The sequence below is a fragment of the Salmo salar genome, chromosome 29 (assembly GCF_965601325.2).
Source record: "Salmo salar chromosome 29, fSalSal1, whole genome shotgun sequence".
In the NCBI taxonomy this organism is placed as follows: domain Eukaryota; kingdom Metazoa; phylum Chordata; class Actinopteri; order Salmoniformes; family Salmonidae; genus Salmo; species Salmo salar.
This window is the reverse complement of record NC_138319.1, coordinates 29823651-29845000: the sequence shown is the minus strand read 5'-3', so window position 1 is coordinate 29845000 and position 21350 is coordinate 29823651. Positions and strand designations below refer to the sequence as shown.

Sequence of the window (21350 nt, the reverse complement as noted above, 5' to 3'; positions counted from 1 at the left end):
CAATCTGTTGTCCCTCTATCAATCTGCTCTCCCGTATCAATCTGTTGTCCATCTATCAATCTGCTCTCCCCGTATCAATCTGTTGTCCATCTATCAATCTGCTCTCCCCGTATCAATCTGCTCTCCTCGTATCAATCTGCTCTCCCCGTATCAATCTGTTGTCCCTCTATCAATCTGCTCTTCCTGTATCGATCAGCTCTCTCTGTATTGATCTGTTGTCCCTCTATTGATCTGCTCTCCCTGTATTGATCAGCTCTCTCTGTATTGATCTGTTGTCCCTCTATCGATCTGCTCTTCCTGTATCGATCAGCTCTCTCTGTATTGATCTGTTGTCCCTCTATTGATCTGCTCTCCCTGTATTGATCAGCTCTCCCTCATATATAACTGTAAACACACAACTAGCTGGCCTTACAGAGACACACACACACACACACACACTCCCAATGTCTTATCTGAGTGTGTCATTACACACACACACACACACACACACACACACACACACACACACACACACACACACTCCCAATGTGTTATCTGAGTGTGTCATTACACACACTCCCAATGTGTTATCTGATTGTGTCATTACACACAGTCCCAATGTGTTATATGAGTGTGTCATTAGTAATTATATAGTCTGATTTGAAATCCTTCAGATCTGTATTCTGACTCTCTCAAATGTTTCTATTCATTCTGTTTTACATACCTGTTCTCTCTCTGTGCAGCTCAGGGAAGAGGGGAGTCTCAAAACGAGGTAGTCTTGGTTAAGATGGAGAGAGTTTGTGTGTGTGTGTGTGTGTGTGTGTGTGTGTGTGTGTGTGTGTGTGTGTGTGTGTGTGTGTGTGTGTGTGTGTGTGTGTGTGTGTGTGTGTGTGTGTGTGTGTGTGTGTCTGGGCAAGCCTAGCAGACAGATAAAGCTTTGTCAGGCTAAGTACCATAGTGGGGCTTCCCAAAGAGGAGCAACACCATACAACAGCTGTTATCCAGGTCTCTCTTCCCTCTGCTTCTTCCTTTTTCCCCTGTGAAGGATTTAAGTGTTCGGGATTTAGCTCTGTGACAGGAGGGAAGGGATGAACAGAGCAAGAAAATATAGGAGAGACAGACTTTTTAATTTCACTAAGAAGCTGAGGGATGGGGCTGGAGAGATGTAACCACTCTCAAATTCATAGTCAGAGCTACGCACGCACGCACGTACGCACGCACACACACAGACACACACACACACACACACACACACACACACACACCCACACACACACACACACACACAGCCACAACACATATACCCAATGTTTGATGCGATTTTAGAAATGCAGGAATCATTTGTACCACCTTCGTGAGACAGAGATATTGTGGGTTTCAGAGATAACCATTGTTGTTTCTTACTCCTCTCCTCCCTATACTGGCTCTCTTCAATTATAATATTCTTTGCATTTTAAATTTGGGATTTTATCATAAACAACAGAAGAGAAGACCAATATCCTTGTATTGTGAACGTTATTTAAAATAAATTGAATAGCAATCTTATCCTATCTCATATACAATGCTTTCAGAAAGTCTTCAGACCTCTTGACTTTTTCCACATTTTGTTACGTTACAGCCTTATTCTACAATTGATTAAATTGTTTTTCCCCCCTCATCAATCTACACACAATACCCCATAATGATAAAGCAAAAACAGGAATATCACAATTACATAAGTATTCAGACCGTTTACTCAGTACTTTGTTGAAGCACCTTTGGTAGTGATTACAGCCTCAAGTCTTGGGTATGACGCTACAAGCTTGGCACACCTGTATTTGATGAGTTTCTACCATTCTTCTCTGCAGATCCTCTCAAGCTCTGTCAGGTTGGATGGGGAGCGTCGCTGCACAGCTATTTTCAGGTCTCTCCAGAGATGTTAGATCGGGTTCAAATCCGGGCTCTGGCTGGGCCACTCAAGGACATTCAGAGACTTGCCCCGAAAACACTTCTGCGTTGTTTTGGCTGTGTGCTTAGGGTTGTTGTCCTGTTGGAAGGTGAACCTTCGCCCCAGTCTGAGGTCCTGAGTGCTCTGGAGCAGGTTTTCATCTAGGATCTCTCTGTACTTTGCTCCGTTCATCTTTCCCTCAACCCTGACTAGTCTCACAGTCTCTGCCACTGACAAAACATCCCCACAGCATGATGCTGCCACCTGTCACGTCCTGGCCAGTAAAAGGGGCTATTTGTCATTGTAGTTGGTCAGGGCGTGGCAGGGGGTGTTTGTTTTGTGTGGTTGGGTATTGTGGGTTTAGGTTCTAGTTTTCTTATTTCTATGTTTATCTAGCTTTTCTAGTTCTATGTGAGTTTTGTCAATGACCTCCAATTAGAGGCAGCCCCCCCCCAAAAATGGGGGGGGGGCATACGGGGAGTTGGGCTGAGTCAGGGGGGAGCCCTGACCTAACTTCCCGGGCGTACAGGGGAGAGCCGTGGAGCAAAGAGGAGCCAGTCAAGGAATCAAGCGAGGAGCTTGACGCGAGATTCCGGAGAGAGGTACTGGCGGAAAAGGCACGAAGGAGCACCTGTGCTTACTATGGGGAGCGACGGAGCAAGCAAGCACCGTGTTATGCGGAGATACGCACGGTATAGCCAGTGCGCAGCTACAGCCCGGTACGCTTGGTGAAAGCTCCTCACAGGTGTCATGCTAGAGCCAGCATTGAGCCAGGACCGGTGATGCAAGTTGCAAGCATCAGACCGCCGGTGAGGGTTCATGGCCCAGTGTATCCTGTTCCTGCTCCTCATACTCTTCCTCCAGTGCGTCAGCCCAGTCCAGTGCGTCCTGTTCCTGCTCTCCGCACTAGCCTTGAAGTGCGTGTTACTAGTCTGGCGCCTCCAAAGCCAGCCCCACGCATCAGGCCTCCGGTGCGCCTGCCCAGTCCAGTACGTCCTGTTCCTGCTCCTCGCACTAGCCTTGTGGTGCGGGTTACTAGTCTGGCGCCTCCTAAGCCAGCCCCACGCATCAGGCCTCCAGTGCGCAGTCCCAGTCCAGAGCTTCCGGCGACAGTTCCCCATCCAGAGCTTCCGGTGACAGTTCCCCGTCTAGAGCTTCTGGCGACAGTTCCCCGTCCAGAGCTTCCGGTGACAGTTCCCCGTCCAGTGCTTCCGGCGACGTCCTACAGTCCGGAACCGACAGAGACGGCCTACAGTCCGGAACCGACAGAGACGGCCTACAGTCTGGAACCGGCAGAGACGGCCTACAGTCCGGAACCTGCAGAGACGGCCTACAGTCCGGAGCCTGCAGAGACGCTCCTCAGCCCTGAGCCTCCAGCGACGCTCCTCAGCCAGGAGCCTCCAGCGATGCCCCTCAGCCAGGGGCCTCCAGCGACACCTGTCAGCCTGGGGCCTCCAGCGACGCCTCTCAGCCTGGGGCCTCCAGCGATGCTCCCCAGTCAGGAGCCTCCAGAGACGCTCCCCAGCCCGGAGCCTCCAGCAACGCTCCTCAGCCAGGAGCCTTCAGCGACGCCCCTCAGCCAGGGGCCTCCAGCGATGCCTCTCAGCCCAGGGCCTCTAGCGATGCCTCTCAGCCCGGGGCCTCTAGAGATGCCTCTCAGCCCGGGGCTTCCAGCGATGCCTCTCAGCTCGGAACCTCCAGCGACGCTCCTCAGCCAGGAGCCTCCAGCGATGCCCCTCAGCCAGGGGTCTCCAGCGACGCCTCTCAGCCCGGGGCCTCCAGCGACGCCCCTCAGCCAGGGGTCTCCAGCGACGCCTCTCAGCCCGGGGCCTCCAGCGACGCCTCTCAGCCCGGGGCCTCCAGCGACGCCTCTCAGCCCGGGGCCTCCAGCGACGCCTCTCAGCCCGGGGCTTCCAGCGATGCCTCTCAGCTCGGAACCTCCAGCGACGCTCCTCAGCCAGGAGCCTCCAGCGATGCCCCTCAGCCAGGGGTCTCCAGCGACGCCTCTCAGCCCGGGGCCTCCAGCGACGCCCCTCAGCCAGGGGTCTCCAGCGACGCCTCTCAGCCCGGGGCCTCCAGCGACGCCTCTCAGCCCGGGGCCTCCAGCGACGCCTCTCAGCCCGGGGCCTCCAGCGACGCCTCTCAGCCCGGGGCCTCCAGCGATGCCTCTCAGCCCAGAGTCTGCTGAATGGGAGCTACGGCCAGAGCCAGAGCCACCTCTGTGGTGGGAGGATTGGGAAGGGGGGGGTGAAGCACAGGAACCGTCATTGACGGTGGCCACCCTCCCTTCCCTCCCTTTAGGTTTGGGGTTGTTTTTTGTGGGTTTTGTTTTGAGGTGCATTCGGGGTCTGCACCTTTGGGGGGGGGGGGGGGGGGGGGTACTGTCACGTCCTGGCCAGTAAAAAGGGGTTATTTGTCATTGTAGTTGGTCAGGGCGTGGCAGGGGGTGTTTGTTTTGTGTGGTTGGATATTGTAGGTTTAGGTTCTAGTTTTCTTATTTCTATGTTTATCTAGCTTTTCTAGTTCTATGTGAGTTTTGTCAATGACCTCCAACTAGAGGCAGCTGGTTGTTGTTGTCTCTATTTGGAGGCCATATATAGTTGTGTTTGTTTTCACTGGGTTTTGTGGGTGGTTGTTTCTAGTCTATGCACCTTACTGGACCGTTTTCGTCGTTTGTTTTGTGTTGATTAAGTGTTTTCTTCAATAAATAAGAGGATGAGCACTTTACCCGCTGCGTTTTGGTCCCCCTTCAACGACGGGCGTTACACCACCACCATGTTTCACCATAGGGATGGTGCCAGGTTTCCACCAGATGCTTGGCATTCAGGCCAAAGGCTCTCCAATCTCCACAGAGAAACTCTGGAGCTCTGTCAGAGTGACCTTCGGGTTCTTGGTCTCCTCCCTGACCAAGGCCCTTCTCCCCCGATTGCTCAATTTGACCGGGCGGCCAGCTCTAGGAAGAGTATTGGTGGTTCCAAACTTCTTTCACTTAAGAATGATGGAGGCCACTGTGTTCTTGGTGATCTTAAATGCTGCAAACATTTTTTGGTACACTTCCCCAGATCTGTGCCTCGACACAATCCTGTCTCGGAGCTCTACGGACAATTCCTTATACCCCATGGCTTGGTTTCTGCTCTAACATACACTGTCAACTGTGGGACCTTTATATAGAAAGATGTGTTTGTCTTTCCAAATAATGTCCAATCAATAGAATTTACCACAGGTGGACTCCAATCAAGTTATAGAAGCATCTCAAAGATGATCAATGGAAACAGGATGCACCTGAGCTCAATTTTGAGCTAGCTAACATAACGGTACATAATGCTATGTGGTCCATAAGGACAGCGTTGCTAATACATTGTCAGCCAACATAACATGTAACATAACTTATTTGAAAAATCATTACTCATCGGACTTCAGGCTGCATATTTTCCGCCATTTTCTTCAAATCTGAAAATGTTGTGAAGCCACGCCCATTTTCTGAAGAATGGCATTAAGCACCAGTGTCCACTGCTTGTGTACTTTGTATTTTGGAAAATGTTGACATACTGACTGTATCCATACTATGACCAATAAGCATACTACATACTCAGTTTATGTCACAAATAGTACGGTTAGTGCGGTTAGTAGGAGTATTCGACCACAGCTCTGCTCTTTCCATGACATAGACTGACCAGGTGAATCCAGGTGAAAGCTATGATCCCTTATTGATGTCACTTATTAAATCCACTTCAATCAGTGTAGATAAAGGGGAGGAGACAGGTTAATGAAGGATTTTTAAGCCTTGAGACAATTGAGACATGGATTGTGTATGAGTGTCATTGAGAGGGTGAATGGGCAAGAGAAAATATTTAAGTGCCTTTGAACGGGGTATGGTAGTAGGTGCCAGGTGCACCGTTTTGAGTGTGTCAAGTACTGCAACGCAGCTGGGTTTTTCATGCTCAACAGTTTCCCGTGTGTGTCAAGAATGGTCCACCACCCAAAGGACATCCAGCCAACTTCACACAACTGTGGGAAGCATTGGAGTCAACATGGGCCAGCATCCCCGTGGAACGCTTTCGACACCTTGTAGTCCATGTCCGAACGAATTGAGGCTCTTCTGAGGGCAACTCAATATTAGGAAGGTGTTCCTAATGTTTTGTAAAGAGTGAACTCCCGAGTGCAGCGGTCTAAGGCACTGCATCTCTGCATCTCAGTGCTAGAGGCGTCACTACAGTCCCTTGTTCGAATCCAGGCTGTGTCACATTTGGCTGTGATTGGGAGTCCCATAGGGTGGCGCGCAATTGGCCCAGTGTCATCCGGGGTAGGCTGTCATTATAAAGAAGAATTTGTTCATAACTAACTTGCCTAGTTAAATAAAGGTTAAATAAAAAAACACAAAGAGACACAAGAAAGAGAGACTTACATTGGAATGGATTTGGGATCTTTAAAAGTTTGTGTGTTTTTATACTGATATCCCTGTGTGTGTCTGTGTCTCGTCAGAGGGAACCCCCTACACATGGTGGGTGGGTAGGAGCAGTGAGAAACATTTCTACTGGGGAGGATCAGGGCCGGGGATACAGAAGTGTTCCTGTGGTATCGACAGGAATTGTACTGACCCCAAATACGACTGTAACTGTGACGCTGACCACAAACAATGGTGAGTACAGGCATGGGGTTGTGTGTGTGTGTGTGTGTGTGTGTGTGTGTGTGTGTGTGTGTGTGTGTGTGTGTGTGTGTGTGTGTGTGTGTGTGTGTGTGTGTGTAGGTGTGTATGCGTGTGCAGTCACATTTGCATGTGTTTCTGATTCATATAACATTTTACATGCATTTTCAATATTCGTATGATGCGCTTTTTGCGGCCTTCTTTGAATGCATTTGTTAAAAGAGTGTCTGCTGAATGACTGATTTATCGAATGTAAATTTAACAGACAGAAACAACAGGGTATGTGTTGTGTGTTGAGGCAGTGAGCGATGTCTCCCCTCCTCCAATAATAACACAACGTTGTGTTTCCTCTATCATTTTCTCTCTTCCCATCTCCCCCTCTCTCTTCCCATCTCCCTGTCTCCCTGTCTCTCTTCCCATCTCCCCCTCTCTCTTCCCATCTCCCTGTCTCTCTTCCCATCTCCCTGTCTCCCTGTCTCTCTTCCCATCTCCCCCTCTCTCTTCCCATCTCCCTGTCTCTCTTCCCATCTCCCCCTCTCTCTTCCCATCTCCCCCTCTCTCTTCCCATCTCCCCCTCTCTCTTCCCATCTCCCTGTCTCTCTTCCCATCTCCCCCTCTCTCTTCCCATCTCCCCCTCTCTCTTCCCATCTCCCTGTCTCTCTTCCCATCTCCCCCTCTCTCTTCCCATCTCCCCCTCTCTCTTCCCATCTCCCTGTCTCTCTTCCCATCTCCCCATCTCTCTTCCCATCTCCCCCTCTCTCTTCCCATCTCCCCATCTCTCTTCCCATCTCCCTGTCTCTCTTCCCATCTCCCTGTCTCTCTTCCCATCTCCCCCTCTCTCTTCCCATCTCCCTGTCTCTCTTCCCATCTCCCCATCTCTCTTCCCATCTCCCCCTCTCTCTTCCCATCTCCCCATCTCTCTTCCCATCTCCCCCTCTCTCTTCCCATCTCCCTGTCTCTCTTCCCATCTCCTTGTCTCTCTTTCCTTCTCTCTCGGTCTCTTTTTACAGTAACAGATGAGTGTTATTGTGTCTCTCCCTCTTTCCATTAGTAATGTGTGTATTCATGTTTTTTTCTCTGAGCTATAGCACACACGTCACTATTTCCCCTCATAATGTTGGGATCATCACACACACACACACGCACATGCAAACACAAGCACTCACACACACGCACACACACACACATGCAAACACACACACACACACGCACATGCAAACACAAGCACTCACACACACACACACGCACACACATGCAAACACAAACACGCACACACACACACACGCACATGCAAACACAAGCACACACACACACACACACACACACACACACACACACACACACACACACACACACACACACAAACACACACACACACACACACACACACACTTGGCCTCACAGTGAGTGCTGTCATTGTGTCATCAGCATATTAGTCCTCATAAAAGGCGTAGAACATCAAGCAGATAATGAGGACAAATACAGGCTGCTTCAGAAGACAAAGACAATTCATTTAAAAGTAATTAACGCTTAACATGTTTTTTTCTCCTCTGTCTCTCTCTCCGTCCTTCATTCCACAATCTTTCTTCTCTTCACGCAATAAATTGTCATCTAGAAAAATACTATCTAGTATTACGATCTGGAACACTATCTGACATAGAACTATCTCCTTTTTTTCCTCCCCTCCATTCATCTGTTCTTTCTTCTCCTCCCCAGGAGAGAGGACAGTGGTCTGTTAGTGTATAAGGACCATCTGCCAGTCAGTCAGGTTGCCGTGGGTGACACCAACCGGCAGGGTTCAGAGGCCAAGCTCACCATCGGGCCACTCCGTTGTCAAGGAGACCGTGAGTTCCGCACTTCAAACTGTTATTAATAGTGAATGATAATTGTGTGTGTGTGTGTGTGTGTGTGTGTGTGTGTGTGTGTGTGTGTGTGTGTGTGTGTGTGTGTGTGTGTGTGTGTGTGTGTGTGTGTGTGTGTGTGTGTGTGTAGGTGTGTGTGAATCTCTCCATTTATTGTCCCAACCTATGGACCAAGTTACACCAGAATTAGATATGGGAGCAGGATAATGAGGATGGAGATGGCCAAGCACTGAGATGTAAAATATATTCATTATGACATATTAAAGATATATTAAACATTTCACATTTGAATAGCTCCACCTCATATGATTGATACATTTTATTGGCCATATAGAGTTATGACTCAGTAAGACTAATGATGATTGGCTGACAGTTAATGGGTTGTCATGGGTAATTGAGTAACGTCTTCGATGGTTGGCTATAGTTTGGAGAACAGAGATGAGTGCTGCAACGGTTGCTAATGAAGTGTGTGTGTGTGTGTGTTCGTGCGTATATGTGCGTGTGTATGTTTGTGTGTGCGAGTGTATGTGTGTAAGAGTGAGTGTCACACACACATACGCCCACATATTCAATATAATATGGGTCTTCTGTGATTAAAATTTTCTGGACATTTTCTCAGCTTTTTCTCTTGGGAGTAACACAATTAGAGGCCTTTGATAAAAATAATAGAACATTTTACTAAATTATACACTTAAAAGGAGAAACGAATGGAAGAATGACAGAAAGAAAGAGAATTATACAACTTTTCTGTCCCTTTTAAACTCCATCATTACCATGTCCACATGATGGAGGACAAAGGATTCGACCTTCAAACATAGCTGAAAGAGTGTGTGTGTGTGTGTGTGTGTGTGTGTGTGTGTGTGTGTGTGTGTGTGTGTGTGTGTGTGTGTGTGTGTGTGTGTGTGTGTGTGTGTGTGTGTGTGTGTGTGTGTGTGTGTGTGTGTGTGTGTGTCTTCTGGTGCAGTGTGATAAGCTCTCCTCTGTGACAGCACTGGACTCTACCTCTTCCCCAGCACCGCTTCTCATCCCAGAGCAGAGAGGCTTACAGAGAGAGGGGGAAACAGAGAGAGAGAGGGAAACAGAGAGAGATAGGGAAACAGAGAGAGATAGGGAAACAGAGAGAGATAGGGAAACAGAGAGAGAGAGGGAAACAGAGAGAGATAGGGAAACAGAGAGAGATAGGGAAACAGAGAGAGAGGGAAACAGAGAGCGAGGGAAAGAGAGAGAGGGGGAAACAGAGATAGAGGGAAACAGAGAGAGAGGGGGTAACAGAGAGAGAGGAAAACAGAGAGAGGAGGGAAAGAGAGCAAGAGAGGGAAAGAGAGAGATTAAAGTGAGGGGAGAGGGACAGAGAAGGGTGAGGGAAAGAGATTTAACGTTATTCAGGGCACGGCTGGAAGTGACAGATGCATCTGCCACCACACACACATACACACAGTCACAGTCTCGTGTCTCTGTGTGAAGAGACCAGCCTTTTGGAGCTACACATACATCTCACTGAACCGATAACATACATGCTCTTTCTCTCTCTTTATCTCTCACATTATCTCTCCTCTCCTCTTTTTCTTCTTTATCATCTTCCCCCTCCTCTTGACAAAAATATGCAGAGAGAGAGAGTGACAGAGAGAAACAGAGCGAGACAGAGAGAGAGAAAGAGAGAGATTAATTGAAAAGCTGAACCCCGTGCCATGAGCTTTTGTTCGTACAAAGGTCATCTGACATTCTCTGTGTCTGTTTCTCCTCTTCTTTCCCTCTGCGTTTCCTCTGCTTTTTCCCAGATAACTACTGGAACGCGGCGTCGTTCACCACGCCCTCCTCCTACCTGCATTTCTCCACCTTCCAGGGAGAGACCAGCGCAGACATCTCCTTCTACTTCAAGACCAGCGCTCCCTACGGGGTGTTCCTGGAAAACCTCGGCAACACTGACTTCATACGCCTCGAACTCAAATGTTAGTTACTGGACCTTTTTCTCTCTTTTAGCACAGTCTTTTGTTCTGTGGCTTCTTCCCATGTTTCTACACTCCTTTCGTTGGCCTCTCTGTATTTTCTGGAGGATGTTCTCTCTCTCTTTCATCTGTTTTCATTTCTCCTTTTTCCCTCTTCAACCCTCCTCCCTTCCTGCACTGTATAAAACATCTGAAGTTTCTGTTCAGACTGTAAAACTTTTCTGAGACAGTTTCCCCTTAGTTCTCTATGTGGCTCTTAAGCAATGATTGACATGTCATATGCTTTATGTGCCTATGCTCTAATGACTCAAATTAAATGTCTAAATGGCCATTCAATCGGATTCAGATTGAGAATGTTAAATTCCTGGGGATCAAATTTAACCACAGTTCTTTTACGACGAGACGGCTATTTAACCAGAGTGGCTGTCAATTTGATAATGGATGACAAATTACATTTCAGCAATTTCGAAGAGCTTCAGGTTTAATGGGGTCAACTAACCTCATCCACCCACCATTTTGTGGCACAGTGTTTAGTAGTAATGTATACCAGCTACCTGGTATCACGTTTTAGGGAAGACCCAGATGCAGACAGTGTCGAAGTAACAAAAGTTTATTACTCGAACAGGGGGCAGGCAAAACAACAGGTCAAGGCCAGGCATAGGTCAGTAATCCAGATCACGCGAGAAGCTCACGATTCCCCATATCGTAGTTCCTCTCTGTGGCGTTGAGGCGATGGGAGAAGAAGGTGCAGGGATGTAACATGAGGTCCAGGGCAGAATGCTGGGACAGGACAGCCCCCACTCCGAAGCTTTGGCCTCCACCACGAACTGGCGGGACGGGTCAGGATGAACCAAGATGGGAACTGTGGTGAAAGGGTGTTTGAGTTCCCGGAACGCCCGGTCAGCAGCTGGGGACCACGTGAACGGAACCTTGTGAGAGGTGAGTGCAGACAGTGGGAGGCCAGGGTGCTGTAACCCTTGATAAAGCAGCAATAAAAGTTGGCGAATCCCAGGAAGAATTTCAGCTGGGGGTAGGCTGGGGCCAATCCACCACCACTCTCACCTTTCCAAGATCCATCTGTACACTCCCTGCTGTGATGATGTAACCCAGGAAGGGGATGGTGGAGCAAAGGAATTCGCAATTCTCTGCTTTCACAAAAAACTGGTTCTCCAGGAGGTATTGGTGAACCTGCCGGACGTGGAGCACGTGTTCTTGGGTGGAGCGGGAGAAGATGAGGAATGTCATCGAGGTAGACATAGAAAAACTGGTTCAATATATCACTGAGAACATCATTAACCTCTTGGGGCTAGGTGGGACGCTAGCGTGCCACCCGTGGTGCACTCCATCAACAGCAGGTGCATTTCAAGAGCGGCAAATTTGAATCCAAATAAATGTCAAAATTCAAATTTTTCAAAAATACAACTATGTTACACCATTTGAAAGATAAACATCTCCTTAATCTAACCACGTTTTACGATTTCAAAAAGGTTTTACGGCGAAAGCATAAATTTAGAGTATGTTAGGACAGTACATTTACAAGAGTTGTGTGTAATGTTTTGTCAAGTCAAAGACAGGGTCACCAAAACCATAAAACCAGCTAAAATGATACACTAACCTTTTACAATCTCCATCAGATGACACTCCTAGGACATTATGTTAGACAATGCATGCATTTTTAGTTCTATCAAGTTGATATTTATATCCAAAAACAGCGTTTTACTATGGCATTGATGTTGAGGAAATCGTTTCCCTCCAATAACCGGCAGTCAAGTCAGCGTCACAAATTAAATAATTAAAATTAGAAAACATTGGTAAAATATTATATTGTCATTTAAAGAATTATAGATTTACATCTTTTGAACGCAATCAACTTGCCAGATTTAAAAATAACCTTACTGGGAAATCACACTTTGCAATAATCTGAGCACTGTGCCCAGAAAAATACGCGTTGCGATACAGACTAGACGTCATGTTGGGGAGATCTAAAATCGAAAATACTATGTAAATAATCCATTACCTTTGATTCTCTTCATCAGATGTCACTTCCAGGTATCACAGGTCCATAACGAATGTAGTTTTGTTCAAAAAAGCTCATCATTTATGTCCAAAAATCTCCGTCTCGTTAGCACATGATGTAAGCCAGCCGGACTTCTCGTCATGAACGAGGGGAAAAAATATATTTCCGTTCGTTCAAACATGTCAAATGTTGTATAGCATAAATCATTAGGGCCTTTTTTAACCAGAACATGAATAATATTCAAGGTGGACGAATGCATTCTCTTTTATAACGTATTGGAACGAGGGTACCCAACATGAAGTAGCGCGCCAGGTGTCTAATGGGACATCACCGTTCCATGGCTCTTGTTCGGTCAGATCTCCCTCCAGAAGACTCAAAACACTTTGTAAAGGCTGGTGACATCTAGTGGAAGCAATAGGAAGTGCCAAAATATTCCTAAACCCCTGTGTTTTTCAATGGGATAGGTTTAAAGTCAATACAACACATCAGGTATCCACTTCCTGTCAGAAAATGTCTCAGGGTTTTGCCTGCCAAATGAGTTCTGTTATACTCACAGACACCATTCAAACAGTTTTGGAAACTTTAGAGTGTTTTCTATCCATATATAATAAGTATATGCATATTCTAGTTACTGGGTAGGATTAGTAACCAGATTAAATCGGGTACATTTTTTTTATCCAGACGTGCAAATGCTGCCCCCTAGACCCAACAGGTTAACAAGAGCCTGAAACACAGCTGGGGCATTGGTAAGGCCAAATGGCATGACCAGATACTCATAGTGACCACTGGCCATGTTGAAGGCAGTCTTCCACTCGTCCCCTTCCCGTATCGACACAAGGTGGTAGGCGTTCCGTAGGTCCAGCTAGGAGAACTCGGTGGGCCCCTGGAGCGGCTCGAAGGCCGAGGAGATTAGTGGTAGCAGGTAGCGGTTCTTCACTGTGATGGTGTTGAGGCCCCTGTAGTCGATGCACAGGCGCAGGGTTTTGTCCTTCTTCTCCACAAAGAAGAACCCTGCGTCCACGGGGGAGGTAGAAGGACAGATGAACCCAGCAGCTAGGGAGTCCTCAATGTAGGTCTCCATAGCCATGGTCTCCGGACCCGACAGAGAGTACAGTCGACCCCGGGCGGAGTGGTGCCTGGGAGAAGGTCAATCCCGCAGTCATAGGGTCGGTGCGGCGGAAACAAAATGGCCCGAGCCATACTGAACAACTCCCGGAGGTCCTGGTACTCCGCTGGAATGGCGGAGAGGTCCGGGTCAACTTCCGAGCCCCCAGGAAGACGTCCCGGGGTAGGCTGCGCTGACTACAGGCAATGAGCGTGGCAGAACGCACCAGCAGACCAGTGAATAAGGTGATTGTGTCGCTGGAGCCAAGAAAATCCCAATACCACAGGAACCTGAGGAGACTTAATGAGCAGGAATTGGGTCGTCTCGCTGTGGTTCCCTGACACATGTAGGTTGATGGGGGTGGTATTGTGGGGGACCCGGACTATAGAGTGCTTGTCCATCGCTCTAACGTCCATGGGAGTGTCCATAAAGCTCTCATCGGTCCCAGAGTCGATGAGTACCCGGAGAGATTTCAACTGGTTCCCCCACAGCAAAATGGCGAGTAAGGGGAGAGGAAAAGTTCTCCGTATAGCCCACCAGAGTACTCACTCCTACCAGTGAGCCTAGTCTTTTAGTGGACAGGTGGAGACAAATGACCAGTAGTTCCGCAATACAGGCAACTCTTAGTGTGGAGACAGTCTAGCTCTGCCTAGTTGCATTGGCTCGGGAAGAGGTGAATCGTCAGACTTTGGAGACACTCAGGGGAACTTGGGTAGCCTCGGGTTCTCTCGGCAACGGAGCCGTTGGGGACTTCCGGGATGCCTCGGAGGCGAGGTGGAATCCTTGGATGAGTGAGTGAAATCGAATCTCCTCTCCTTCCTTCGTTCCCGTAGTTGCCCATCGATCCGAATGGTCAAGGCGATGTGTGAGTCGAAATCTGTCGGTAGTCCCGGGGCTGCAAGCTCGTCCTTTACTTCAGCCGATACTCCGTGCAGGAACATGTCAAACAGCGCTTCTGGGTTCCAGGCAGTCTCAGCTGCCAACGTGTGGAAATCCACCGTATAGTCTGCCACACTGCGGGAGTCTTGCCGAAGCTGGAGTAACTTCCGGGTAGCCTCTCTCCCGGACAATGGAGCATAGAAAACTTTCTTTACCTCTGCCACAAACTCCTCCAGACTTAAGCATACGGCCGACTGTTGTTCCCATACTGCCGTAGCCCAAGCAAGAGCACTCCCGGACATCAGCGTGATGAGGTACACTGTCTTAGAGCGGCCCGAGGGGAAGGAGGAGGGCTGCAGCTCGTTGATGAGAGAACACTGAGCAAGAAACGCGACTCCCTGACTCTCCATCGAAGCGTTTCAGGGGAGGTAAGCGGGGTTCCCGGGAAACCAGGGTGGCCAGGGAGGGCTGGGAGGTTACCGTCGTGGTAGGCAGACAACAGACAACCCGCGGAATTGCTCCAGCAATGTTTAACGCTCGGTCATGGCGTCTGGAAGGTCTGGAAACCTTCCATAAGACCATGAAGCAAATCCTTGTGCCTTCAAATGGTGGCTCCTTGGGAGGAGGTGGCGTTGTGGAGCTGGTCCGAGTCTACTGGGTCAGTCATGACCAGTTTGTACTATCACATTTTAGGGAATGTGCAGACAGTGTCGAAGTAACAATAGTTTATTACTAGAACAGGGGGCAGGCAGGCAGAGGTCAGTAATCCAGATCAGAGTCCAAAAGGTACAGAACGGCAGGCAGTCTCAGGGTCAGGGCAGGCAGAATGGTAAAAACCGGGAACTAGAAAACAGGAACTAGAAACAGACAGGAACAAGGGAGAAAACGCTGGTAGGCTTGACAAACAAAATGAACTGGCAACAGACAAACAGAGAACACAGGTATAAATACACTGAGGATAATGGGGAAGATGGGCGACACCTGGAGTGGGGAGGAGACCAGCACAAAGATGAAAAAGATCAGGGTGTGACACCTGGGGCACGTCAGACATCTTGGCTTACTAATACTGTATAACACCTACTTAGGACATACACTTTACACACCTCCACCACCAGCTGGCATGTCTTTCTCTGTTTCTCCATTTCTCTCTGAAAAGATTTTGTTGAATATTCATGTGTGATTCCGAGTTGTGAATGAGCATTAATTTTGTCGAAAGTAGAAATCATGTATTTCTGCCTCTCATCTTTCAGCCGTTCTGCCTCTCATCTTTCAGCCATTCTGCTTCTCATCTTTCAAAGCACTCTCTCAAGGGTGAGGTGTGTGTCCCTGTGCTTTTTTCTTTTGTTAAGAGAAGGAGACATGTTGCGGGGGATGGGATAGAGGGAGAGATGGAGACAGAGAAGGAGAGATGTTGCGGGGGATGGGATAGAGGGAGAGATGGAGACAGAGAAGGAGAGATGATGCGGGGGATGGGATAGAGGGAGAGATGGAGACAGAGAAGAGGGAGATTTGTTGGAGTATGTCCAAGTCGTGCTCAGGCCCACAATAGATTAGTTAGTCTGTTTTCACACTGGGGCTCCGTGTTTCACTCAGCTAACAGAGGCTAAACTGACTCTGTTGTTTTTGGAGGGAGAGAAGAGGGAGATTAGTTAGTCTGTTTTCAGACACTGTGTTTGACTGTGTTTCACTCAGCTAACAGAGGCTAAACTGACTCTGTTGTTTTTGGAGGGAGAGAAGAGGGAGATTAGTTAGTCTGTTTTCAGACACTGTGTTTGACTGTGTTTCACTCAGCTAACAGAGGCTAAACTGACTCTCTGTTGTTTCTGGAGGGAGAGAAAAAGGAGATGAGTTATAACAGTGGTGATTGAGAGGGGAGAAGGGAGAGTAACTCACACACATCTTTTAGGTAGTAACATCTGGATTGAACAGGTGGCTAGTGGCATGTTTATACACACACACCTCTACACACACACATTCTCTCTTTCATCGTGTGTGTATGCGTGCGTGTGTGTGGGTGTGTGTGTAGAGGTGTGTGTGTGTGTGTGTGTGTGCGTGCGTGTGTGCGTGCATGCGTGCGCGCGTGTGCGTGTGTGTGTGCGCGCATGTGTGTGTTTATCAATCTTTTGGTGAATTAGTTCCATCAAACACTGAGTGCAATCATCTTCACAGTAAAGCTGAAATCTATAAGAGTTAAATGACTCTACATAAATAATGAGACAATAGATTAGATATCGAACTGTAGAATTTCAGGGTGGACAACTGGAAAACAATGACTTATGAGATGAAAAATGTTGACTATTATAAACCAAAGGTACTTTATGCATTGAAATAAATAGATTCAATGTGGTTGGTCGTTTGTGGACATGGTGCCGATTTACGTTGTCTTCTTCTTCTCAAGCTCCTACTGTTGTCTCGTTCTCCTTTGATGTGGGGAACGGTCCAGTGGAGTTGGCCGTCCATTCAGCCACGCCCCTCAACGATGACCAATGGCATCGCGTGATGGCGGAGCGGAACGTGAAGGAGGCGGTGCTACAGCTGGATCTGAACTATAAGGAAGCTCGTCCCGCCCCTCCACAGGGACACACAAGGCTAGAGCTGTTTAGTCAGCTTTATGTGGGTAAGAGAAAGACACACACACACACACACACACACACACACACACACACACACACACACACACACACACACACACACACACACACACATGCACGCTCACACACCAACAGAAAAGTAGTACAATACTATACTATGTTTTAATTTCATTCAACAATATTGCCTATATTTTTACTTTACAAAATGTATAAAATTGGTGATATAGTTTGTGCCAGTATAATGGCAGGTAGCCTAGTGGTTAGAGCGCTGCGCCAGTAACCAAAAGGTTGCTAGATTGAATCCCCAAGCTGACAAGGTAAAAATCTGTCGTTCTGCCCCTGAACAAGACTCTTAACCCACTGTTCCTAGGCTGTCATTATAAATAAGAATTTGTTCTTAACTGACTTGCCTAGTTAAATAAAGGTATAAAAATACATTAGTAAGAGCCACAGTGTCTTTATGTTTCCCTAAGTAGGTTCTCTGAAGCTTAGACACGACTGGTGATAGTGAAGATAAGCTCTTAAGGTTTCATCAGATATCACACTGTTTCACACGCACACATGGCTGATGTTAACAAAGTTAAAGGAATTATGTGAGTAAAACTAACCTAATTCACTTAGTCCTGACTCTTTATCTTTATGACTGTGTTAGAGTATTAACAGTTGCAGAGGATTAAGACTTTTCAATAGCACACAGAGACAATGGATTAGGTCCTCATTATGGCACACAGAATGGCTCTACATGTACAGTGTGAGATTTTGATTGTTTCCTCCGCTCCCTCTCTTCTCCACACAATGACTGTGAAGGTCATTAGGAGCAGAGGAGAACAGAAGTTAAAGAGCTGAATGGCTGGTCTTTATCTTTTCCTTTCACTCCTCTGTCTCAGCCTGCTGACCTGCCAATACTTTAACACTGACGACAGGGACGAAACTGGATTTAGGATGGAGAGAAAAACTGCTGAGCTTGAATTAAATTATCTTTCCTTCCTTCATTCTCTCTCTGACTCTGAAAAGTTATTTTCCTTTGAGACACTTCTCAATTCCAATCAGACATTCCAAAGTCTGATAGTTCTGAATTCCAATAAGACATTCCAAATTCCATCATCTCATCAATTTTTGGCGGATTGGATGGAAGAACATTATCACACTGCAGCTTCCTGAATTGCCAGAAGGGATTAATAAAGTTATATTGAATTGAATCGAATTAAAGTAAATAGAATCGATCTTTATATGCCACCGTTAGCCATACAGCCATAGAGGCACATATTGATTTGTGATAGGAAACTTTAATAACAGCTTATAAAGAGTGATACAGCTCATAGTTTGGCTATCTCATCTGCATGTATAGTAGGTTTCAGGGAACCAACTCGCTGAATAACCCCTCGGGGATCAATCTATCAATCTAATCGACATCAGATCATCAACTAAACCCAATCAGTTCTTCCATCACCTCCATACAGCCATGGGACCTATTAGTTTATGTTGGATCAGAGAGGAGCGCTATAAAACTCCTGACTGTGCCTCTCTAGCAGATCATCAGCATGTGTCAGAGCATTGTGGGTATTTGCCTGGTCGGGGGAAATTGAATCAGGCTCAGATGGGATCTGCAGTGGGTGTGATTTGCATTCTAAAACTGGTGTTTAAACACAGAGGTACAGGGGAAAAAACAGCCGGATATCTCACCTAGGTGGTTCCTACATGATTTGGGTTATTTATGTGTGATATTGTTTGGTAATAAGTTATATTTTAAATGTTGATATTATATTGCATTATTTCATAAATGTTCTGCATGTTTTTCATGTTGTTCTTTTTCTCTTTGTTTCTCTTTTTTTATTCGTTGCATGCTCTCCTCGTCTCACCGCGTGTGTGACTGGCTCGGTCACTGCATGTGTGTTATGTGTGTGTGTGTGACACGGTGTTTGATGCAACTCTAACAGGGAAGCCTGCTTCATTGACCTGCAAAGACAGTAGGTAACATTAACGTGTGAATATACTGAACAAAAATATAAACCCAACATGTAAAGTGTTGGTCTCATGTTTCATGAGCTGAAATAAAAGATCCCAGAAATATTCCATATGCACAAAAAGCTTATTTCTCTCAAATGTTGGGCACAAATTTGTTTACATCCCTTTTAGTGAGCATTTCTCCTTTGCCAAGATAATCCATCCATCTGACAGGTGTGGCATATCAAGAAACTGATAAAAAAAAAGCATGATCATTACACAGGTGCACCTTGTGCTGGGTACAATATAAAAACACTCTAAAATGTGCAGCATTATCACACAACACAATGCCACAGATGTCTCAAGTTCAGGGAGCGTGCAATTGGCATGTTGACTGCAGGAATGTCCACCAGAGCTGTTTTCAGAGAATTGAATGATAATGTCTCTACCATAAGCCACCTCCAACATCGTTTTAGAGAATCTGGCAGCACAGACTAGGACCTCCACATCCGACTTCTTCACCTGCGGGATCGTCTGAGACCAGCCACCTGGACAGCTGATAAAACTGAGGAGTATTTCTGTCTGTAACAAAGCCCTTTTGTGGGGAAAAACTCATTCTGATTGGCTGGGCCTGGCTCCCCAGAGGGTGGGCCTGGTCCCAAATCATGTGAAATCCATAGATTAGGGCCTAATGAATTTATTTCAATTGACTGATTTCCTTCTATGAACTGTAACTCAGTAAAATCTATGAAATTGGTGCATGTTGCATGTATATGTTTGTCAGTATAGAAACAGATGTATAATATACATAACTATAGGTGTTGACTTTCAGTTTATGTCCATGCAGTCTTTTCCATTTCATGCAGGGCCGCTGGTAGGTCTTCTGGTCTGTGTCCATGTTTGCTAATGTCTCTCCTGGCCTTGGTATGCACTGGGTGGCTCATAGAGGGAAGGAATTCTATTGGATATTGTGTGTGAGGGTGTGTGTGTGTGTGGGGGGGTTCTGTGTGTGTGTGTGTGTGTGTGTGTGTGTGTGTGTGTGGTGTGTGTGTGTGTGTGTGTGTGTGTGTGTCTGTGTGTGTGTGTGTGTGTGTGTGTGTGTGTGTGTGTGTGTGTAAGAAAGTGGGGGGTCTCCCCCTAGACAGTGCTGTCCGAATGAATATAATATGCTAGTTCATTAGTACATCATTACAGAGTCATTTACCTATGGAGGCAGCCAGAGAGAGGCCAGGAGTGCACCACACACACACACACTAACACACACTAACACACACTAGCACACGACTTGAGTGGTGGGCAACTCCAGTCCTGGAGGGCCACAATGTCTGCCTGATGTAGATCTGGCTAAATGGGTGTGTGACATCTCCAGCCAATCAGCCGCACTAATAAATCCATTAAGTGCCAAGGTGAGGTTAAATGGGGCTGGAGCGCCTCTCCTCTGGCCTGTTAAGTCACTGCGACCATCAACAGTCATATATACCCCCAGCTCAACCTCGAGGGAAATTATCTCTATTTCTAGCACAGAATTCATCCTATCTCTCTTTGTTCTCTCTCTATGTTGTCACTCTTCTCCCTCTCACTGTCTCTAGGTGCAGCAGGGGGTCAGAGGGGGTTTCTGGGATGCATTCGCTCCCTCAGGATGAATGGTGTGACCCTTGACCTTGAAGAGAGGGCCAAGGTGACGATTGGTTGATTGATTTCCTTAATTTCATCATCTAAAAATAAATCAAGTTGTTCTCTTTACTAACGCAAATGAAGAGCATCCAAAAGTCAAACTCTCCCTATCTCTCTCTCCATCTCTCTCCATCTCTCTCCCTCCATCTCTCTCTCTCCATCTCTCTCTCTCTCCATCTCTTTCGCTCTCCATCTCTATCCCTTTCTCTCTCTCTAGGTAACTCCAGGTGTAAAGCCAGGCTGTCAGGGTCATTGTACCAGTTATGGGATGTACTGCAGGAACGGAGGAAAGTGTGTGGAGAAATATAATGGCTACTCCTGTGACTGCAGTGCCACGGCATACGACGGACCCTTCTGCACTAAAGGTGAGAGCTAATCGCCGAACCCTGAAATTACTGCTATGCTATTGGACGGTGTAACCAGCCGCCTTTGTTTACGGAGGAACGGTAATATTTCCTCAGAAGTAAGAGTTAGTTTCTGTCAGTCGCAGTCAGACTTCATAGCAAGAAAGTTGACACATGAATTCATTTGTTTCCTAAACTTAAGCTTGTTTTCCTGTGTTTTACGCCAGTCGGGGGTGACGACACCGGGAGTATGTGTCAGATGACAGCATGTGGGAATAGAAAACATAAAACAGGAATATGCAAAGTAGCTGACATGAAAGGACTTCCCCAGTGTTCTGTGTGTGTGTTTAAACTGAAAATGAGGTCTTGAATGTAATGGAAACTAGTGTGTGCATGAGTGTGTGTGTTTATTTATCTACACGTGAGTGTGTGTTATG

The 21350-nt window shown here is 47.0% G+C and overlaps 1 protein-coding gene across 1 annotated transcript in view; it reads left to right on the top strand.

The window, feature by feature from the left end:
- LOC106590542 (contactin-associated protein-like 2) overlaps positions 1–21350 on the top strand; it is a 355426-nt gene that overhangs the window by 242648 nt on the left and 91428 nt on the right. The window contains exons 16-21 of the mRNA XM_045710796.2: positions 6389–6545; positions 8268–8395; positions 10192–10362; positions 16759–16977; positions 20485–20573; positions 20787–20934. Of these exons, the coding sequence (XP_045566752.2) occupies positions 6389–6545; positions 8268–8395; positions 10192–10362; positions 16759–16977; positions 20485–20573; positions 20787–20934 (912 nt within the window). The remainder of the gene's footprint in view (positions 1–6388; positions 6546–8267; positions 8396–10191; positions 10363–16758; positions 16978–20484; positions 20574–20786; positions 20935–21350) is intronic.